Below are 23,315 nucleotides of genomic sequence, written 5' to 3'. Positions count from 1 at the left end.
ACATTTTGTAATGGTTGCAAAACTTGTTTCCCTTTTCTCGTTTAATAAATTTCTTGTTTCCAAAGTATTTTGAGTTTTCTCCCCCTCTGTTTCTTTGTTTTTCTGAAATCCAAATCCCTTAACCATCATTGCTGCAGAATGATTAACTATATTAGTTACTGAAGTTACCTTACATTGTTTTTCAACACTGAGAACCATAGAGTATGCTTTGTTAACTGTGGAAATGGTTCATTTAATAAGATCCACTTACAGACATGATCATAGCTGGCATTCAATCCCATAAGGAATTGCATCAACCTATTGTTATGGTCCCGGCTAACGGATCTAGTTATGGGTCGATGGGTAGTAGGAGGGGTTGGTGTTTGGGTGTTTGGGTTAGGGTGTTTCCTTGAGCGACCTATGGTGGAAGACAAGAAAAAGTCGACTCGTAAAGGGAGCACAAACCTCACCAAGAAGACTTAAATTGGGTTTTAATGATCTGCTTTATTCCATCGATTTTGAATATATACAAGTGCGTAAATAACTACTCCCTACATACAAGGAGCACTACTTCTATATGGAGGAATAACCTCCCACTAACAACAAGAAAATAGGAAAATGGAGGAATACCTCCTACAATGCAGAATGTTGAAACAGAATCAAAGCAGAAAGAGAACAACTATGACTAATTCACCACTCAATCATCGGTGACTTGGATTTAGGACCATGGGTATAAGGGGAATATACTTGCAGGGGTTTGGTAACATTACTTCCCGCCCCCAATGGAAGCTTGTCCGCAAGCTTGAAGTCTGGAAACTTGTCTGTTATATGCTGGACCCTTTCCCACGAAGCATCTGCTGGTGAAGAATGACTCCAATGAATTAAAACCTCTGGAATTCCTCCTTTGATACGATGATCCAGAACAGCTAAAGGATGGACAGGATCCTCCAAAAGAATGGTAGGTGGTAATGTTGGAGTGACAGTCGACCGCATGATAGGGCTTGAGATATGAAACATGTAAAACATTGTGGATCTTGGACTCTTCTGGAAGGTATAGTTTATATTAAATTTTTAAAATGCATTCCAGAACCAGTATGGGTCCGTAAAACCTGGCGGACAGCTTGTGATTAGTTCTTTTTGCAACTGACTGTTGTCTATACGCCTTTAAACGCAGCAGGACCATGTCACCAACTTTAAATTCTAGCGAGCAGTGGGACTGATCATAAGTGGCTTTCATCTTATTTTGGGCTTGTAACAGATTTTGGCGAAGTAGGTGCAGCATGTCATCCCGTTGGCGCAGAACAGTATCAACCGCTTCAATTGAAGAACTGCCATGCAAGTAAGATAATAGTCGAGGAGGTGGTCGACCATAAACAGTCTCAAAAGGTGTGGATTTAAGTGAGGTATGGTAGCTGGTGTTGTAGCAGTATTCAGCCCAAGATAACCAATCAATCCACTTTGATGGCGATGAACTAGTGAAATAGCGGAGATACATTTCAACAGTACGGTTCACAACCTCTGTCTGTCCGTCAGATTGTGGATGGTAAGAGGAACTGAAACACAGCTTGGTCCCACATAAACGGAATAATTCTTTCCAAAAGGAACTTGTGAAAGTCACATCCCTGTCACTGACCATAGTTTCTGGCAACCCATGTAATTTAAAAATGTTGTCAAAGAATGTGCGAGCAACACTTACAGCGGTGTACGGGTGAGTGAGAGCTAAAAAATGTCCGTACTTTGAGAACCGATCAACGACAACCATTAAAACATTCTTTCCGCGTGAAGTGGGAATGCCTTCTATGAAGTCAATGGAGATATCAGCCCAAATTTGAGTGGGAACGGGCAAAGGTTGAAGGAGTCCCGCCGGTTGTAGTGTGTCAGTTTTATGCCGTTGACATACATCACAAGAACGCACAAAATCCCTTACGAAATTTTTCATCCCCTGCCAATAGAAATCTCTAGTGATTCTGTATAATGTCTTCTGGTAACCTTCATGACTTTGGTTGTGAAGAGCACTAACAACCAGCTGAATTGATGGGGAATTGGGAGGCAGGTAAACTCTGTTATTGTAGAAGAGTAACCCATCCCGAAAAACCCATTTTGAAGCGACTGTTCCATTGGTAATTGCAGAGATTTGTTCGAATTGCTGATGAATCACTATGTTCCTTCCGAATTTCATCAAACAAACTGAGTTGAGGCATGGAAACAGCCATAAGGATTGAATCATCGGCATTCCGTCGAGAAAGAGCGTCCGCCACCACATTAGATTTGCCAGCCCTGTATTCAACAGTAAAAGAAAAACCCAGGAGCTTGCTAATCCAATGTTGTTGAGTTGCTGAGAGATGGCGCTGCTCAAGCAGATATTTCAATGTATAATGATCTGTCCGAACAATAAATTCACGTCCCCACAGATAGGAATGCCAATGCTTTAGTGCCTTCACTAAGCCAATCAATTCTCGCTCGTAAGCCGGAAGATTTTGATGACGAGCTGCCAAGGAACGGCTGAAATATGCGACTGGCCGGTTGTGTTGTAACAAGACTGCTCCAATCCCTGTACCAGAAGCGTCACATTCTATAACAAAAGTTAGATCAAAATTCGGTAGAAGCAGGATTGGAGTAGATGTCAAGGCTGCCTTTAACTTCTGGAACGCATCGATAGCGTGATCAGTCCAGTGGAAGTTGTTTTTACGCAGCATAGCAGTGAGGGGGGCGACAATGATGCCGTAATTCTGCACAAACTTGCGATAATAACCTGTGAGCCCTAGGAATCCACGTAACCCACGAATGGTGTTGGGCTTTGGCCATTCTAATACAGCAGCAACTTTGGACTGATCCACCTGCACTCCTTGGGAAGAAATAATATGACCCAAATAGGAAATCTGAGATTGACCGAAGACACACTTCGACCGTTTGAGGACCAACTGGTTCTCAGAATAAAGAATTGGAAAACCAACGCAAATGGTGGATGTGTTCGCCAGTGATTGACTGAAAACCAAAATATCGTCAAAAAAGACGAGTACAAATTTTCGTAAGTAATGTTGGAATACCTCGTTCATTAGGGCCTGAAAAGTTGAGGGAGCGTTGGATAATCCAAACGGCATCACCAGGAATTCAAAGTGTCCGTGGTGAGTGCGGAAGGCAGTTTTCTCTATATCAGCAGGATGCATCCCCACCTGAAAGTAACCCAGCGCATCTAACTTTGAGAAGAACTTCGCTCCACCCAATTCCTCCAAGAATTCGTCAATAACCGGAATAGGGAATTTGTCTTTGATGGTTTTGGCGTTTAATTCTCTGTAATCAACACAAAGGCGCTAGGAACCATCAGCTTTGGGAACCAGAATCACCGGCGACGAGAATGGGGAACGGCTGGGACGGATTATACCCTGCTGTAACATTGCAGCACATTGCTTTTCAATTTCGTCCTTCTGACCATAAGGGTAACGGTATGGTCGAACTACCACAGGACCAGCTCCGGGGATTAGGGGAATACGATGATCACAAGATCCGCTAGGGGCAGCCCAGTAGGAGCATTGAATAAAGAAGCAAATTCCGCCAATAATTTCTGGAGTTGGATGTCTGGGTCAGATGAACTCGGCATGTTGTTCAGATCTGAACCGTGGGAAGAGCTTGAAGACGTAATACCCTGCAATGTCACTAAGTGGCCTGTTGATAAAAGCTCATGCTCATAACGGTGAAATCCTGAGAATGGGTCCCAAGGTTGAAGCCAATTAACCCCAAAACCATATCGAAATTGGTTAAGGGTAAAACAAACAAATCAACCATGAAAGAATTAGACTTGAAGGACCTAATTCCCTTACAAATACCTGGGCTAGTAAGTTGCTCGCCATTGGCAACGTGGACCTTTAAACTATTCTGTTTGTTTACCACAGCATTCAGTTCCTCAACTTTTGCGGCAGAAACAAAACTGTGAGTGCTGCCGGAGTCGAAGAGGATCAAGACTTGCCCAAGCATCCAACTGCCTATCAACCTCATGGACTGGGGATTTCGAATCCCAGTAATGTCATTCAAAGAAATTTCTGGATTAGCTGTGAAATCCTCTACATCTTCCGTCTCTTCCAAATCAATCCAGAACAATTTCTTACATTGATGGCCTCGAACAAACTGCTCATCACAATTAAAACAGAGTCCTTTCTTTCGCCTCTCCTCCATTTCATCAGGGGACAGCCGCCTCACTATCCGATTGGCGCGGTTGTCAGGTGGAATTGCAGCGCGACGAGTATCCCTCGCAGCTGAAGAACGTGGAAACAGTTTGCGTTCATACAGCCGAGAAATGCTCATAGCATTAACCAAGTTGGTTGGATGGTGAAGCTCCACTTCAACCGCAATGGAGTCTTGTAAACCACTGAGGTATAATTGGACCTTCTGGTGTTGAGTGAGAGTTCCAGCCCGAGACACAAGAGCCTCAAACTGATTCTGATAATCCGCGACAGACCCCATTTGCTTCAGTTTAGCTAATTCACCAAGTTTGTTGCTGCGGATTGGAGGCCCAAAACGGAGGTTACATTGGTGAGAAAACTCAGCCCAAGAGGGATTCGGAATGTCATCCAGCAACTGCATGTACCAAAGTTGGGCAATTCCTTCGAGATGGTATGAAGCTAAACTGACCATCTCTTCTTCCGGAGTTTGTTGGTGCTGAAAGAAGTGTTTGCAACGGTTTAGCCATCCCAAAGGGTCATCTTTCCCATCATAGCGAGGAAAATCCAGTTTTGTGAATTTCGGTACAAACGAGCTTCCTCCAGATTTTTCAGAATTCGCAATACCCGAAATTCCCTTATCTCTCCGTAAGCTTGCTGGACTTCCAGTGCTGCTGGTTTGGAAATCCTTTTTAGTGGATTCCCATTCCTGAGTTAGAGCATCGAATTTGGCGTGCAGTTCCTTGTTGGATTGTTGCTCGGCTAATAACAAGTTAAAGAGCTTAGCCAGCTGGTCTTGAACAGAATCTCCCATAACTGCAGGCTCTGATACCAAACTGTTATGGTCCCGGCTAACGGATCTAGTTATGGGTCGATGGGTAGTAGGAGGGGTTGGTGTTTGGGTGTTTGGGTTAGGGTGTTTCCTTGAGCGACCTATGGTGGAAGACAAGAAAAAGTCAGACTCGTTAAAGGGAGCCTGAAACCTCAGTCAAGAAGACTTAAATTGGGTTTTAATAGTCTGTTTTATTCCATCAGATTTGCTAAATATATACAAGTGTAGAAATAACTACTCCCTACATACAAGGAGCACTACTTCTATATGGAGGAATAACCTCCCACTAACAACAAGAAAATAGGAAAATGGAGGAATACCCTCCTACAATGCAGGAATGTTGAAACAGAATCAAAACAGAAAGAGAACAACTACTGCTGACTAATTCAGCCACTCAATTACTGGTGACTTGGATTTAGGACCATGGGTATAACGGGAATATACTTGCAGGGGTTTGGTAACACCTATCTTCATTCTCCATATCAGATGCGGCTTTTGTAAACCCGCAAGTGCAAGCAGGAAAACTCCTAAAGCAAGATAATTCATCCCAAAGCTTTTTGAGCTTTGTAAAATAAGCCATTAGAGATAAATTTCCTTGAATAGAGGAATTGATATAGTTTAGCTCAAAGTCCTAACTGTTGAATTCGGAGTTACCAAATTTGGATCCAAATATCTCGAATCGAGTTATGGGATCAAATAAGCGTCTTCGATGATATCAGATTAGTTGAGTCCATAGAGCTCGTTCTCTATGGAAGTTAAGAGATTTGTCTGAGAGATTGGTTCAATAGGTTCATGATCGAAATGATGTGGTTCTTGGGCGTGATTCACTCCAAGAATCATGCTGACACAATACAAATCCCAGGATTTGTGGCACTCATATAGTTCAAATTGATCAGAGGAATCCCAAATATCACGCTAGAGTATCTCTTAAGCACTATATAAATAGGTAGCCAATACATATGGAGGTAGGTTTTCTAAAATTCTAACATTATTTACTTTTCATCGTCATCCTGGCATTACAAATAACTTGAGTATAGCATTGAGATGACCATTGAGACGACCATCGACCTCACTTTGTTTCTTGCTTCAAGCTTTTCATGAACTTTTCTGGACCATCATACAACCCATAGATTAATGGCAACATCAGGAACTAATTTTGCATTTGATTTGGTAGAGTAGAGGTCCATTGTTCTCTCTAAATCTTTGCCCATGTTCACTCTACAATTCATAAGAATTAGTTAAATAAAGAAATGACTCAACAAGTATTTTAGAAATAGAGTTTAAGATCTAGGATAATACAATACTATCAACTCGTTGACATTTTTCAAACAAGGAAGAATCAACATCAGGGCAAGAACATTTGCCATTGATAAAGCCGAGTTTATCCTTGGCTCTAAGAGTAATCTTCATCGATCGACTCCATGACATGCAATTAGAGTCATTCAAGGGAATGCTAACTAGCAGCTTACCAGGATGATTAGAATTTTGGAGACTGTAAAGATTAGCCTCATGATTATCTCCTCCATTTTCAACTTGTGAAAGGGTTTCCTTTGCCATAAGGTGGATTAGGAATTATAACAGCAATTAATCAAACACTAGAGAGGCCACTGGAATTTGGCTCTAATACAATGCAAAAATAGCCAAACAACATAAGAAAGAAGGCTAAGGATAGCCAAACAAAGTGAACAAAAGAGAGAAAAATGTTTCTCCTTATCATTGATATCCATGCGTATTTATACACAAGGAAGTTCTAAAATATTCTAAATTGTACAGCTATGCTATAACTAACCAAAATAATCTGTAACAAACATGCTAGCTGTGTAACAACTTTGGCGCTATAATAAAAAATAATTTGCACTTGAATAAATGTAGTGTACGAAGTTTCAATTTTCACAGAATCTAAGGCTCACTGAAGCACTTGGTTTAAAAGATAAGATTCAAGAATAGCATAGCAATTATTTCCAATTATTGACCCACTAAATCATCCCACTTTTAAAATAGAACAGCAACAGACACACATGCATATAATTCTCTATTAATAAATGTTTTACTTAACATTGAATCGGACTTTTAGCCAAAAAGAAAAATTTGATCTTTTTGTAGACGCTAACATCAAATATTCCACAAGAATTTTTTCAGCAACTCACTTGAGAAGTGCAAATGCATTGTTAATTAAAAACATGCCCTCATCAAGAAATATAGAAATAGACATAAATAACAAAAGGGCATCAATAGAAACAACCCACCTCTTGCTGTTGCTGCCGTGCAATATTCAAGAACATATCATCCACCTAGTTGTTAGAGATACCAGAACGATATTAAAAATTATTAGATTTATGACTCAAAATCTTAGTATTATTTGGATAAGCATTTTCCTAATTAGATTGGGAAAAATATTCCTTAATAGAATGAAGGATTATTTCCAAAATTAAGTAGAATTTAAATTATAGTGCTATTCTTAAATAGATTTAGATTTTTGATTAGATTAGAATTGAGAAGACTAATACTATAAATATAAGTATTTGTGTAAAGGTTATTTGGCTTTGAGCCTATGGAGTGAGACTTTTGCCCAATACAGAGAGAGGGCTTTGTCTATTGAAGAGAGTGACTTTTGCCCATGGAAGAACAAGCCTTCGCTTATTATGGAGAGGGGCTTTCGCCCATTGAGTAGAGTGGCTTTGCCCATTGAGTTGAGTGATACTTATCTATTACAACCCCATTGAGTGAGAGAGACTTCGGCCTAAGGTGAAGAAAAGACATAGCTCAAGAGGAAGGGACTATTGTCTATTATAGTTATAAAGATACCTTTCGTGGTGTATAATGATTGAAGTAGCAAATATATTAGGTTATGTCTAGAGAAGAATAAGATAGACTAACTAATATATTTACTATGAGCAGTTTTATTGCGAGAGTTCTCTTGAGAATAATTGGGATAAAAGGTGATAGATAACTTTGGGCTTATAGTTATTGATTATTTTATTTAAAGATAATGGAAGATGACATGTTCGTGAACGAAATCCTATATTGAGAGGGTGAAGTGCTTAAATATTAGTGTTTTGTATATCTGTTATTAGTGTTTTGTATATCCGCTTTATTTTTTTATATATATAATTTACACACTTCTGTGGTGCATAACAAAAACATTGCCCAAGTTCGTCTGCTCTTTGAGGGAACATATACAAACTTCCACTAAAATTGCCATCGGAGGTGAAGACTCTTCATGGCTGATCCTTGGTAGTTGCCATGTTTCCATAAACTTCAGCTCTCCTTAGTTAGTAAATGTCACTTGTCCATTGATGAAAGCATGATGAGAATTAGTGGAACACTAATTAAACACTTAAGACAAGGATGGTCAAAATATTGTTGAGGATGGAGATCAGAAACTAGCCATAACGTTGGAGCAACTCCTTAATAGCCGTCCTTATTTTAAGCAAAATTTCCCACAATTAGTACCTAACATATGCTTTCGTTTTCTCTAACCATTCTCGAAATAAAGAGCAACATAAAGCGTACACTTGAACCATATCCAGAAAGCTTTAATGTCCCCCTAATGAAATTTAATCAAGCAATTCTCCTCTGTGGTGATATGGGATGGCAGCTGTCCTTGTGGGTCCTTTAGTGATCTTGGTATATAATGATATAGCCAGTTTATCGTGGAAATCCTTAGTCCCTGCATTGTTTTAGAGAGAGATTCTTCAACCAATTTCATCACCAAGCCCATCTGATTATCCTCGGTGAGATTTTCATAAGGTTAGTTGGCTCCACCAATTTGCTGCAAAAACTCAAATTTGAAAGGTCCTAAGAAAGGCAAGAAACCTATTGTCAAAGCCCCTTGAACTAATCAAGTGAAGATCCTTCCATTCTAACCAGAACCTTGTAGATCATCATATCATTTTGAGTGCCACATTTTTTATAATATTGCTCTGCCTTCGATAGTTAACCCAGAGGGTCAATACCAATGAAAGAGGGAAGCTCCAGTTTCTTAACATAGCGATCTTCATCTATGGCATTATGATGAAAAGGTGGATTAGCAGAACCATCAATAGCAAGGTCTTGCCCAGAGGTGAAGGCAATAGTGACTCTGCCTTCTTCGAGCCTCATTTTGCCATACGCTATGTTAGTTAAAAGACTTTTTATAGCAAAAAGCTTATACTGAATTTGGTCACCGTAAGATTCCTGTCAATTGATTCAATCCCTTCTCGATCCTTGTGTTTAGCATTCGAAAGCAAGTCAAACCAATTGATAGAGTAAGGAATCCTGCTCTAAATTTGAAAAATAATCGCAGAAAAGAGAAACGAAATGAACAGAATGAAGAGATAAGAAGGTAGAATTTTATTAAATAAATTGGATAAATTCAATACAGCAAAGAGAAACCCTTACAAATTAACTCTCAACCCCTAAGCTATGGAATAGTTAGATTATAATTCAAATAACTCTTAGATTCTCCATTCCATTTACATGTTTCCTTTATATAAATGTTGCAGTAGTTGTGATCACATGGGCCACCAGATTTGGCTCCACCTAATGTGCTCTTAGCTAGATAACTTCCTACAGTATTCCTAACTGTTTGGGAACCTTCTAGAATAAGTGATCAAGCTCCTTTTTTCTCTCTCCTTCGATTTATTTGCCACCCACTTATATCAATCATTAGCCCACTTACCTTACACTTCTCCTATCACAGGAAGAATAGGAGGGGTTGTTTCCCACATACCAATGCCTAGAAAGAGAATGAACTATAGCTCATCACCTTTTTACCTTTACATTTTTTTCCTTTTCATTAGGCTCATGGATCTTCAGTATCAAAATTTTCTTTTTTTTTTTTCCCTTTAGGCAACTCCTTTTCTCCCTTCTTCCTTAGAGTAATGAAAATAAAAAGTTAATGACGATAATATAAAAAAATGAAATAAAACATATATCAAGATTAATTAATCTTATTTTGTTTAAAAATGTTAGAATTAAAATAAATTAATAAGTGTAAAATATATTTTTTTAAAAATTACATTTAACTTATCAACTCCTAATATAATATTTTACCACTAAACCCTTTAGATTCCTATAGGTGTCCTGGTATCGAGCGACCCCTAAGCTGGTTGAGTGATATGACTAGCTTAGAGTACAAACATATCTCAGACAATAAACATAACTGCTTAATAATCCATAGATTGTTAAGACCAACTGACTGGTCGAAGACAGACCAACAACTCAAAATACTATGACCTGAGCCTAATCTCACTCAATGCTTGGGGTACAAACGTATCTTCACAATAAACATAACTATTTAACGATCCGTTGATTATTAAGACCAACCAATAGGTCGACGAGAGACTAACAACTCAAAATACTATGCCCCGAGCCTAATCTCAATCAATTCTCGAGACACAAATGTATCCAGACAACAAACATAACTACTTAACAATCCATAGATTGTTAAGACCAACTAATAGGTTGAAGAAAGGCTAATAACTCAGAATACTATGCTCCAAGCCTAATTTCAATCAATCTTGACCAAATTAATGTGCTAAATAAAACCTATGCCTAACCAATGAGTGCCCTAGTATCTATACGGTAATTACCTTACTCAACAAATCTTGTTGAGCCGGCTAAGTTTGTACGATTGATTGCTACATTAAATGCATTAAAGTTATAGACATCCTATGGCTTGACAATCTATCGTAGAGTGGGATTTCCCATAGTAGCTATCATAGGAGATTATCTGATATTACCTAGACAACACTTGCAGAAGTCGAAAGGATGGGATAGGCTGACAAAGCCTTGGCCATCTGCTAGGTGTCCACTTACACTTACGCAACACTTGGCAACACTCCATTGGCGTAGAAGACGTATATTCTTTGTAATCTTAGGTCTGTATTCATGCATCAACTTCCATAATAGCTAGCTTATTTACTCCCTCGCATTTACTCTGTCCCCAATACCTTTTATACTATCCATTAAATTAAGCATCTGAGTGCTAAGTAGGGAAATTTCACTTGGCTTTCTCACCCTTGTTTATCTTATAGATACTTTAATACTTCCAGAAAGAGAAGCTGTGACAGTAGAACGAGCGGTCATATGCTAGTTGGTTAGGTTGGATACCGTCACTAGACTCCCATGCTACCAATTGTCGACACTCATACAAGTACCGCTGGATCTCAGGATCATCAACTTCTAATTTGAGAATTAAAAAAAAAAAAAAGAATTAATTATTTAACTTTTATTTACATTTTAAAATTAATTTCAAATAAAGTTAAAAATTAAATTTTTATATGTATATTCCATCATTTACTTTCGAGTTATTATCATGCAGTGAAAATCGCTTATTCAAAATGCTTTCTAAAATTCAATCTTGAAGATCCACTAAAAATATTTAAAAATAATAATAGCTTGCAAAAACAAAATATGAAAGTTAAATAATTATGTAACAAATTCAATTAGAAAATAGCTATTCCTTAATTGTTGCTCCATTGGAATTTCCACGACAACAAATACAATTATTTTTATGTAACATATGAAATTAATCTGAAATTAAATATGTGATAATATTTGATTTATGTAGACAAGCAAGTTCAAATGGGTGTTCTAAACGTTCAAATCCTAGTAATTTGGTTCGTACAACCCTCATGACAAATAGAAATTAGAATGATAATAATGATTCTTGATTTATTAGTCTCGTGGAATCTCCATGACGTAAAAAAATATAAATTCTTTCAACCTTTATTAATTGTTGATTTAGCCGTTTCGAAGTGGTGATGCTAAGATAATAATGTTCCTTCGCCAAGTAAGAAGTTAAGAACACGTCTACTCGGTAAGTGATAATTGGTAGGTTTTGCTGCTAGCTAGCTAATGGCTAATGGTTATAATTGATCAATAATCTTTGGATAAAGTTTTATTAAATATTGTTAATTTTAAATATATTATCATAAATTTTATATTATTTTTTTCCGTTAATGTGTTTTACAAATTAAAAAAAAAAAGAAAAAAGAAAAATTTGAGCATAGTTCACGAGCCAAAAAAGGAACTTCTGCAAAGAGTAATAAAACGTATAATAAAATGTAATTCAAATATATGTAATAATCAATTGTTTATTAGCAAGATGAACTATGGAGGCAATAATTCTGAAAAAATTTCGACAATGATTTTTGAACTTATATAATTGTAATACCGCAATCTCTCAACTTAAAAATATAATATAAAACTCTCTTAATTTTTAAATTTTGCACTTGAAGATTGCCTTATTACACGTGACATGATAAATGAGAGAGAAATATTAACTAAGTTAAATCTATTAATAATAGTTTAAAAAAAATTATATTGCTCAATAGACAAATTAAGATTAAAAATTCTAGCTATGGTTTATCTATATTAGATGAGATAATGTCAATGATTTCAAATCATAATGGTGTTATATGAATGATTGTGTTACATTGATGTAAAGCTATGAGACAATGGTGTTACAAATGACAAAATTAAAAGACAATGATATTACAACTAGTAAAGTTTAAGGATAATTTTATTATACGTGGCATGATGATTAGAGAATAATGCTGGCTAAACGCTACGTTAAATTTGTCCATGTCACGTTTAATTAGAAAACTAATGATTAGAAGTTATAGATATTTTACTGTTTAAAATTTAAAAGTTGAAAGAGTTTTATATCACATTTTTAAGTTAAAAGATTATAATGTTACATTTTTATAAATTAAAGGACGATTGTTAAAATTTATATCAATATTTTTCAGCAAAAATATGGATAAATTCTAAGAGGAGAAAAAACCTTTCCACAGTTTTATTAGTTTAGAGAAGTGTATGATGCATGGGGAGTTTTGAAGAAAAAAGATTATCAAATATCGAATATATGAAGTTAAAAATATAGGTGAAAGAGACCCGGTGTTTAGATAGTTGAGGAAGGGCTAAGCACCATTCGATTCAATTTAAAAATGTTTACAACAATCTCAAAAGTTGAAGACTTTAAAAATTAGATTTCTAAAATCATACTATAACGTAAAATCTTTATTATATAGTCTCAAAAATACAAAATCATTTAGCTTAAGTATTCGAAGCTTTTACAATCTGCTAAAATTGGTTGCAAAGAAATCAAGTAGTTGTAACATTAGTACACTAAATCTAAAAGGTTAGAAATATTTAATTTTAACTCAAAACATATCGTTTCAAATAAATTACAATAATTAAGTTTTAATTTCTAAATGATTGGAGATAGTTGTATGAATTATTTTTCGTTATTTAATCCTATTAGATATCAAATCCACATCAATATTCAAAATTTATAGATCTTTTGATACTACTTCCCCCCACATTATCTTAAATCTCCATCTTCTCTCTTACTCATTCTCCTACTAACTTATCATACTTTTATATTAGGGTATTTGGTTCTTCACCTTAGACATGATTAAATCATCTTAATTGACCCTCTCATTTTATTTTGAATATATGTCACATGCATTATTTGATAAATGTGGTTATTCTTAATTTTATCAACTGTGTTACCAAACATCCATCTTAATAGCTACATTTTTACCACACTTATTTTATGGGTATGTTGTATCTTAAATGCCCAATATTCACTCCCATACCACATTGTTGGTCTGACCATAGTACCATAAGAATAATCTTTCACTTTGTTAGGGATCTTATTCTTGCATAATACACCCATTGCACTTCTCCATTTCACCCACTATGTATTGATCCCTATGAGTTACATTCTCATTTGAAACTTAGTTCTTTTGTATAATAGAACCTAAATGTTTGAATTGATTGCATCTAAGCACCAAAAGGCCTAAACTCCAACTACATATATTTTATCTTACTTCACTTAGCTTAAAACACTTGCTTTCATATGTAAATAACATGTGCCATCACAAGACATCTTCTTGAATATGACTAATTAACTCATTCACATTTAAAGAAAATAGGTATAGACTTAAAGCAAATCTTTGAAATAGCCCACTATTATGGAAAACTTGTCTATGTTCTCTTCTATTGTCCTCATACTTGTGATCACCCCTCATACATTTCCTTAAAAACATTTATATACTTAAGATTGACTCCTTTCTTTTCTAGCACCCATGTACACTATCATAATGCCCTTTTTCTTAAGTCAATGTATGCCATATAGATATCCTTTTTCATCTTTCAATATATTTTAATTAATCTTCTAACTAAAAAGACTAAAAAGATAAGTTACGTTGCAGATCTATCCGACATAAAGCTCTCCAATACCTTGATAGTATCTCTTAGTTTGTACTTAATAACTTTTTCTCATAATTTTATCATATGACTTACCAGTAGTTTATGCAACTTTGAATGCCTCTATTCATAAAAATAGTAATGGAAGTGCCCTTTCTCCAGTCATATGGCATCTTTCATACAAATTAATGAAAAACAAATGGTTAGTTAATCCAATTAGATTTTACTTGTAGGATAGAATATACATTACGTTTTACTTGTCCATATTATAATTAAATAATACTTATTGAATTAGTTAGTTTTAAGTATATAACAGGAATCTAAAAGGATTATAATTAAAAAAAAAATTGTAGTAAACAACATAATTCAATACGTAAGAAAATCTAATTATTAATGTCACCTATTTATTACGAATTTAAATATAAATTGAGCTTTGTATTGATTTCAAATAGTTATTGATCACCAAAAGACAAAAGAAATACAAAAATGATAATTTGTTATGGTCACCACTAATTGTTTGTAGCCTTCACAGGTTGCTTTGATGGTCAAAGATGCATGTAACAGCAAATGATTTAACGTGCAAGTGTTTATGATAGGCATTGCAAATTTCTTTATATTTTAGTGACTTTGTCAAATTAAAAATAAAAAATTCTTGAAAATTGTTTAATTTTACCTTTAATTATGAAAATAGTTAATTCTTAATTTTAACCTAGTTAAAATCGATCATATGCATACTCTCTTTCTAGCCATTCAACTCCTTTAAAATCATTTCTACATCAATATTTAAATATTATAAACTTTTCAAAATTATTTCCTTCACTTCATTTTTTGTTTTCCTTTTTTTCTCCAGCACTAATTTATCACATTTTCATACAAAAAAACATTTGATTCTCTGTATTAGACAAACCAAACCATTTTAATCGATACTCTCATTTTATCCTCAATATATACTATATGCACTCTCTAGCAAATGTGATCATTTATAAGTTATTTATTATCGCAATATTAGACATTTATAGTAACATTCACACCTCTACCACACATCTTATAAATATGTTAGATATTTAAGATTCACTACCATAGAACATTATCAGTTTAACCACAATTCTATAAAATTTATCATTCACTTTGTCGATAATCTTACAGCTTCATAGCACACGCACTCCATTTCATTCATCATATTTTCTTTAATTAAAACATTTTTTATTGGCAATTTTCTTCAATGCCATAAATGATGAAAAATGTAGAAAAAGGACAAAAAGGGTAATGAAGGCAATAGGAGAGGAGTTAGAAATTATAATTATTTTTTTTATTCAATAAAGGCTCAACAGATTGCGCAATAATTAGTGCACACAGCAATAGTCATTTTCTTTTTCAAAAAAAAAAAACATTTATCTTAAAATATATAAATAAAAAATTCAAACTCAACATTTCATTACTTTCTCTTTCTTAAAAATGAAGAAAGATCAATAAGATTACCCATGACTAACATTACTCACTTAGATGCTATTAAATTTTTTTACTGTTATGAAAATTTTTACAACTAAAATAAGTCAAATTTAAATTAAAATAAAAATTTCAAGATCCATAATAAATATTTTTGAAATTATATTTTTCTCAACCACAGCTTGAATAGAAATGACAAACAAATATTCTATCTTTCCTAGCACCAAACTTTCATCCTACCTTTTAATCCATGTGCATTCACTCACTTGCATACTTTCATATAGTAGCTTGCAAGTTCCATACCTTGAAAGTTTACGCAATTATGGATACCACTCATCTCAAGACATAGGAACCAGGAATTATATTGTTTTTTTTTTCCTCATTCACCAATTATCTTCTTTGTTTTTATTATATCTTATTTTAATTAAATGTCTGTCTAGTTAAGCATGTGTGAGCTGACTTTTGCATTCACCACTAATTTGGAGTGTTTAGTATGGAGCTTAGAGTAGCTTTTCAAAGGTAGCAATCAATGGTTCAAAGTTGTAATTATAATGATTAAAGTAAGGATCTTCAGTTTCAATATCACCTTATGGCCCTTTAAGGCTTCAACCACTAACCATCAACTTCTAACCATGTAGGCGCTAAGTCAACCATCTCACTCAAACTTCCCCTTAACACTTCTAAGATTCTCCTGAAATATTATTTTCCCTCCATACCTCTCCCGACTCTTATCATCTTCATCGACCATAATTCCGCATGTATAATTCTAAATATTATTACAACAATAACTACAAATAAGTACAATAGGAAAACATTGTTGAATGACACATATCATCCCCTAGTGAATTTAATGCATTCTGCAATAACATATTGTTGCTTTATATTAACAGTTCATAAAAGGTTGACAGGAAAGAAAATAGTGAACTACAGGGTTTTTGAGACTTTAGTCTAGGTTGTCCTATGTCTTGGCTATAAGCAAACTAGATAAAAGGGAAATAGGATGTTAAGCTCAAGGCTATTTTGATTAAATGAAACAATATCCTTCAACTTAGGTTTAAGCTATAGGTCCTTTATACACGGAATCTCAAGCAAGCAGTTTTGCAGCAACCCATTTCCTAGTAGATTCTCTGATTCAAGACAAGCTTAAGTTTGTTTTGATATCCTACCAAAAGTTTGAGAGAAGCGTCTAGCCAAACTAGTCTTTGACCAAAGATTTGCTAGTTGGGTTCAGCTTTTATTTACTCTCTATGCATGGATATGAAGCCTTAATCTGTCCTAATACTGTTCAGCACAAACTCACAAGCCTACGCAACTGAGGATTTTAGTTATACATCATAACTAAGTTAACTCAATCTGAAATATAATAATGCAGGTAACAGTGACATTATGACCTGAATTTGTGGATGGTTACAATTTTCCATTAACTAAAAGCTAATGTGAGGTTGAGTCAACATAATTTGTGGAACTCATGCTTGTAAAATTTACAAAACATCAAAGGCATAAGAAATTAAATTGAAATCTACAAATAATATGGTCTGATAGTGAATATGAGATCCTGATAGAATAAGTTCACAAGGAAACCACACAAGCATTTCAATTCCTCTAGAAGTAAAGTTGTCAAGAACTGAATGAATTGGAATATACTAAATTTGTGAGGACTGAGGACTAATTACTTTGCAACAAAAATTGTGATGGCTTAGATGACTCGAATTTCATTTGGAAGTTTCAGATGACATGCAAAATAACAAAAGCTGAAAGTTTCTATGACCCGAAGTATGGGAAATTTCTAAATTGAGCTACCAAATTTAGTGAACCCATGAAAAACTTCAGGACCTTGAAAAAAAAAAATTTTGCAGAAGGAAAAGTAAAACTTTATCTCAGTTTTAGGGATTTTGGATATTCTCTATGCATTCAAAGTAATCTGAGAGGAAGGATACACACACATACCATTGCATGAGATCAGTTTGATTTCTCATCTTATCTGGGTAGAGCCACTGGGAAGAGAATGGGCTTATTCTCCTCAGTTAATGTCCCTGTAATTTGAAAACTGAATGAAGATAAAATTGAGATCACAGGACTGCTTTTACAATAGAATATTCAATCCTTCTGTTTGCTACAAAAGCAACCAGAACCTTGCACATCAGAGGACTAAAGCCCTTTATCAATTTTAGAGATGTTCTTCTGGGGAATGGGAAAACCCAATAATTTACTATAAATGCATATTTCAGATTCCCTATCTTGTCTGAGAGACGTATCTTGTTTGTGTCTCTTTCGGAATTATCTTACTTCTCTTGTTCTATAAGTTATACAGGCTTTCTAAACCCTATTGCAACAGTAATTCACTAAATTCAAACTTCTACAGATTTTCCAGCTTGCTAAGAAACTTATTTGTATATAAACCTCTTCTGCCCATCTACCCTCTCCCCTTTTCAATAATGTGCAGGAAGTCTTGACAATTGACATCCATAAAGGATCCAAAGATGATGATCATATCCTGCAATGTGACCTTTCTATGTGATGAATGAGAAAATATTGTAGAATGATGCCATAAACCAATCTTTGCTTGATTAATGTTGCATAGAAAGAAAGGGTAAAATTTTGCGCCCCCCCAAAAAACCAAAAAAGAAAAAAGCATAAATATTTATCTACAAAAAGAATCATAGCCAATAGTATGTAATGACTCTTTTCCTTCAGCACATAATTCTGTAATACCAAACTCAAGGAAAAATAACCATGTAAAGAGAGAGGAAAGGGCATATGAGGAAAAATTGCAATAATGTAGAGAAACACTATCAGTTCAGGTCACATGCTATATTTCAGTTTCTGCAAAGTGTATTTCCTGATTTTCAGGCCAAAACAAAATAAATAAATAAATAAATATAAAACTTCTTTAGATCTATCAACATCAAAATTTTAGTCAAATAATATATAATATATATAGACAATGCATCTTTAGTTTGTGCTCCAGTCAATTTCAACCCAAAGAACTGAAAATCTTATTTGATGTCCATAGTTACAGCTTTAACTGACATAAGCACAACTCAATGAACATATCCAATTTCTTTCTAAGTCATACATTTGGTAGTTAGTGACATTTTATTTATGAAGTGTTCACATCTCAGAGAGCACAATGTTCATCTCTAATAAAATTTGAATGTGTTCTTACAGCATGAAATCAGTGATTGAAAGATACAACAAATCAAAGGAGGAACATCAGCAGATGGGAAACCCAATATCTGAAGTGAAGGTATTTTAGTACTCACTCTCTATGTGTAGGCCATAAATGGTATTAGAGACAAGCATGTTGAACTTTGTTACTTTTCTCTAAACAAAGTGGTTAACAACTAGAGAAGCATACACCAAAAAAAATTTCAATTAGGCAGCTCTATGGCAAAGAGACACTGAATCTAACAATCATTTGAAACTTTGAGCTAAAAGTTCTGGAAATTACACAAATCTTTAAGGCATCCACATGTTGGAATATTTTATGCATAAAAGGAGATTATAGATGATGATATTTTCCAACTAGCCTTGGTGTCAATGGTCTGAGAATGGAAATCTAAATGAAGGATTGTGTTAAAAAAAGGACCTATAAAGGATGGGCAACATACATTTTGTTTGAACAGATACATGCCTTTGATATGATTGCAAGGGAAGAATGATGATGTAAAGAATGAAAGCAGAATTGCAGTGTGGTAAATGTTGCAAATGGCACCGACATCAATTGTAGAAAACAAGAGGAAAACCAACATATCTAAGTGTTTATAGTCTCAGAAACATCACTCGAGAAGATAAATAGTCTTAAAGCTCTAGAAATAGAAAACAACACTAATGCTTCACACAGGATTCCAGCATATAGAGAATATAGTAAAGATAGAAAGGCAGTTATTAGTAAGTAGAAAAAGAGAATGAGCAATTTCACCTCTCTCAAAGTTTGATATATTAAGATATAGCTTCCGCATTGTTGACACATCAGCATCCTAATCATCATTTTACAACACAAGAACCTTTACTTTTCTATTTTTATTAGTGATAATTGTCAATCAAAAACAGCATCTCACAATGTCAACAGAAGGTTGAACCAGAAATACATGTGAAAGAACATGCAGTAAAATCAGACTCCAGCAATGTAGACAATTAGTGACCTGTGGCCATGTCTTGTCAGTAAAATCCAATCAGGTAGATAAATACTGTGCAAAAAAGCAAATAATACTGATTTAAGTTCATAAGATTTTAACTACTTCTGTTATGTTGTTGGGCTTCTAACATACCATAAATCTTCTCCTTTAAATGGGGTAGCCACTGGTCATGCCCAGATAAAGTCACTTAGACAAGACAAGAATATTTACCATAAAACATATTGCTGATTGCTAAAAAACTCTTCACTAAGTTACTTTTTTTTTCTTGATACCTGTCATTGAATCACGCAACAAATCTCATAAATCCCATAACTCTCATGTCCATGGGTGCACTTGAATTCTGCATCTTAAAAAGGCATATTGAACTCAATCAATGGATAATGCATCAAAAGAAGGTTGTGTAAAAAATAATTAACCACTACAATGAAATTAGGAGGGGGAAGGAAAATCACACATGAAAAAGTTAATGATATTATATGTTTCTATTTGGTCATGAACATTACAAAAATAAAGAAATAATTTAGTGTAGCTGGTAAAACCAGAAAAGGATGATATGTTGCTAAATTGTGAATTTTGCTAGTTCTGGCAAAGGGAGGCAGCTATGTTGAGGCAACAACTGCAAAACTTACAAGAAAATCACCGGTATGATTTTTTCCCTTTTGAACATTAATTTGTTATGTGAGAGGCATGGAAAAAGTGTGAAACAGAGCAAGGATTATGTAGAAAGAGATGATTCTCATTGATTTCAATTAATCTGTACATGGGTATATATATACAATTGGTTCCTATAATTGTGTTCTACCAATTAGGAAGAAATCCTAAATAAGAAATCCTAAATAGGAATACAGAATATACAGAGAAATAATATAGTGATTGACTTTTCATAACATGGTGATTGACTTTCCATAACACTCCCCCTCAAGTTGGAGCATAGATGTTAATCATGCCCAACTTGTTACAAATGTAGTCAATCCTAGCTCCATTCAGAGCTTTTGTGAAAATATCTCCTAACTGCTCTCGGTTTTGATGTGTCTGTTGAGATGATCATTGTTGAATCTTTTCACGAATAAAGTGACAATCAATCTCAATATGTTTGGTCCGCTCATGAAACACCGGATTAGAAGCAATATGAAGAGCAGCTTGATTATCACACCACAATTTCGCAGGCAGGGAGGTCTTAAAACCTGTCTCATCTAGTAATTGAAGTATCCACATTACCTTACATACTGATTGTGCCATGGCTCTGTATTCGGATTCAGCACTAGATCGAGAAACTACACTCTGCTTCTTGCTTCTCCAAGACACCAAATTTCCTCCAATAAAAACGCAATATCCAGTAGTTGACCTCCTGTCAACCTTAGATCCAGCCCAGTCGGCATCTGAAAAACATTCAACATTCAAATGCCCATGATTACCATATAGCAAACCTCTTCTGGGCGCCCTTCGGATAACACAAGATTTGTTCCAAGGCTTCCCAATGAGCAACAGTTGGGGAAGACATAAACTGACTTACCACACTAACGGCATAAGCAATGTCAGGACGAGTGACTGTAAGGTAGTTCAATTTTCCTACCAATCTCCTGTATCTCTCTGGATCTTCAAACTCCTCACTATCCCCTGCTAACAATTGTAAAGTTGGAGTCATTGGTGCGCTACAAGGCTTAGCACCTAATTTTCCTGTCTCTGTCAATAGATCGAGGACATATTTTCTTTGAGACAAGAAAATACCCTTCTTACTTCTCATAACCCGATACCCAAGAAATACTTTAACAATCCCAAGTCTTTGGTGCAGGCGAGTTTGGAGAAAGGTTTTAAGAGATGAAATACTGCAGAGTCACTCCCAGAGATGACAATGTCATCCACAAAGACTACCAAGAGAATTAGACCCGACCTCAGTTGCCTATAAAATCTTGAGTGATCACACTTACTCTTTCGCATACCAAATTCCTGTACTGCTTCACTGAATCTCCCAAACCATACCCTAGGACTTTGTTTCAAGCCATAAAGAGACTTCCGAAGCCTACAAACTTTACCCAACTCTCCTTGAGCAACAAACCCAGGTGGTTGCTCCATATACACCTCCTCCTGAAGATCACCATGAAGGAAAGCATTCTTGATATCCAATTGATGCAGGGGCCAATCATATGTAGCTGCTAAAGAGATAAACAAGCGAATAGAAGTAAGTTTAGCTACAGGAGAAAAAGTATCAGAGTAATCAACCCCATATGTCTGAGCATATCCTTTTGCTACAAGGCGTGCTTTTAACCTAGCCACAGAACCATCAGGATTTACCTTTACTGTATATACCCATTTGCAACCAATAGCTTTCTTACCAGTGGGCAAAGGCAATAGTTCCCATGTACCGTTAGCATCTAAAGCCTCCATTTCCTCTTTCATAGCATCACACCAGCCAGGATGAGACAATTGCCTCATCAACGATTATTAGGGATAGGAACAGAGTCTAAAGAAGTAACAAAACACCGAGAACAAGAAGACAATTGATTATAAGAAACAAAAGAAGAGATAGGGTAAGTACATGAACGTTTACCTTTACGAAGAGCAATGGGTAAGTCTAGATCAGAATCATGATCAGTATGAGGTACAGGATCTCCCAACGAAGTAACTGGTGGAGGATGCAGTCGGGAATCTCAATCTCTGGAATAAACATGAACAACGGGAGGTCGAGTAGGTCTAGAGACAGAAGGAACAGGCTGTGGGAGAGGACTAGACATTGGTTGGACAGTATATATTAAGAGATCATCCTCCTCCCCCTGACTCTCATACACAGATGATGAAGGAAAAAATGGAGTGGACTCAAAAAATGTGACATCTGCAGAAACAAGATAACGATTAAGTGTAGGAGAGAAACAACGGTACCCTTTTTGGAGCCAGGAGTACCCAAGGAAGACACATTTGAGGGATTTTGGATCCAATTTAGTAACCTGTGGACGAACATCACGCACAAAACAGGTACAACAAAAAATACGGGGTTCAATAGGGAACAAAGATTTTGTAGGAAACAAAGTAGTATAAGAAATATCCCCATTAAGGACAGAAGACGGCATACGATTGATCAAAAAACATGCCGTAGAAACTGCATCCTCCCAAAAGTGTTTAGGTACTTTAATCTGAAAAAGAAGAGCACGAGTTACCTCAAGAAGATGACGATTTTTTTCTTTCGGCCACGCTATTTTGGGATGGGGTATCCACACAGGAAGACTGATGAAGAATGCCATTTTGTGCCATATAAGGCTGAAATTGTGCTGAAAAGTATTCTTTGGCATTGTCACTTCTTAATATGCGCACAGAAATATTAAATTGAGTTTTGATTTCATTACAAAAGGCACAAAAGATAGAAAACAACTCAGAACGATTTTTCAGTAAATATAACCAGGTAACACGAGAGTAATCATCAACAAAAGTAATAAAATAACGAAATCCAGTTTTAGATGTAACCGAACAAGGACCCCAAACATCAGAATGAACTAACTCAAAAGGAGATGAAGCCCGTTTATTGACTCTAGACACAGAAGGCAAACGATGATGTTTTGCAAGCGACACGAC

At 35.4% G+C, this 23,315-nt stretch overlaps 1 protein-coding gene and 1 long non-coding RNA gene across 8 annotated transcripts in view; one reads left to right on the top strand and one right to left on the bottom strand.

Annotated features, from left to right (window-relative positions):
• The window catches only part of LOC110638897 (MADS-box transcription factor 23), a 41,276-nt gene that overhangs the window by 12,245 nt on the left and 5,716 nt on the right, over nt 1-23,315 (top strand). For all 7 annotated transcript variants that reach the window (XM_058135325.1, XM_058135321.1, XM_058135333.1 and 4 more), the window contains exons 3-4: nt 18,781-18,859; nt 20,332-20,393. In XM_058135325.1, the coding sequence (XP_057991308.1) occupies nt 18,781-18,859; nt 20,332-20,393 (141 nt within the window). The remainder of the gene's footprint in view (nt 1-18,780; nt 18,860-20,331; nt 20,394-23,315) is intronic.
• The window catches only part of LOC110639126 (uncharacterized), a 40,798-nt gene continuing 23,490 nt past the window's right edge, over nt 6,008-23,315 (bottom strand). The window contains exons 5-6 of the long non-coding RNA XR_009143536.1: nt 17,560-20,097; nt 6,008-6,183 (exon numbers count right to left, since the gene is read on the bottom strand). This is a non-coding gene — a long non-coding RNA (uncharacterized LOC110639126). The remainder of the gene's footprint in view (nt 6,184-17,559; nt 20,098-23,315) is intronic.

Source organism: Hevea brasiliensis, chromosome 2 (genome assembly GCF_030052815.1).
Source record: "Hevea brasiliensis isolate MT/VB/25A 57/8 chromosome 2, ASM3005281v1, whole genome shotgun sequence".
In the NCBI taxonomy this organism is placed as follows: Eukaryota; Viridiplantae; Streptophyta; class Magnoliopsida; order Malpighiales; family Euphorbiaceae; genus Hevea; species Hevea brasiliensis.
This window is presented reverse-complemented; position numbering and strand designations above follow the sequence as displayed.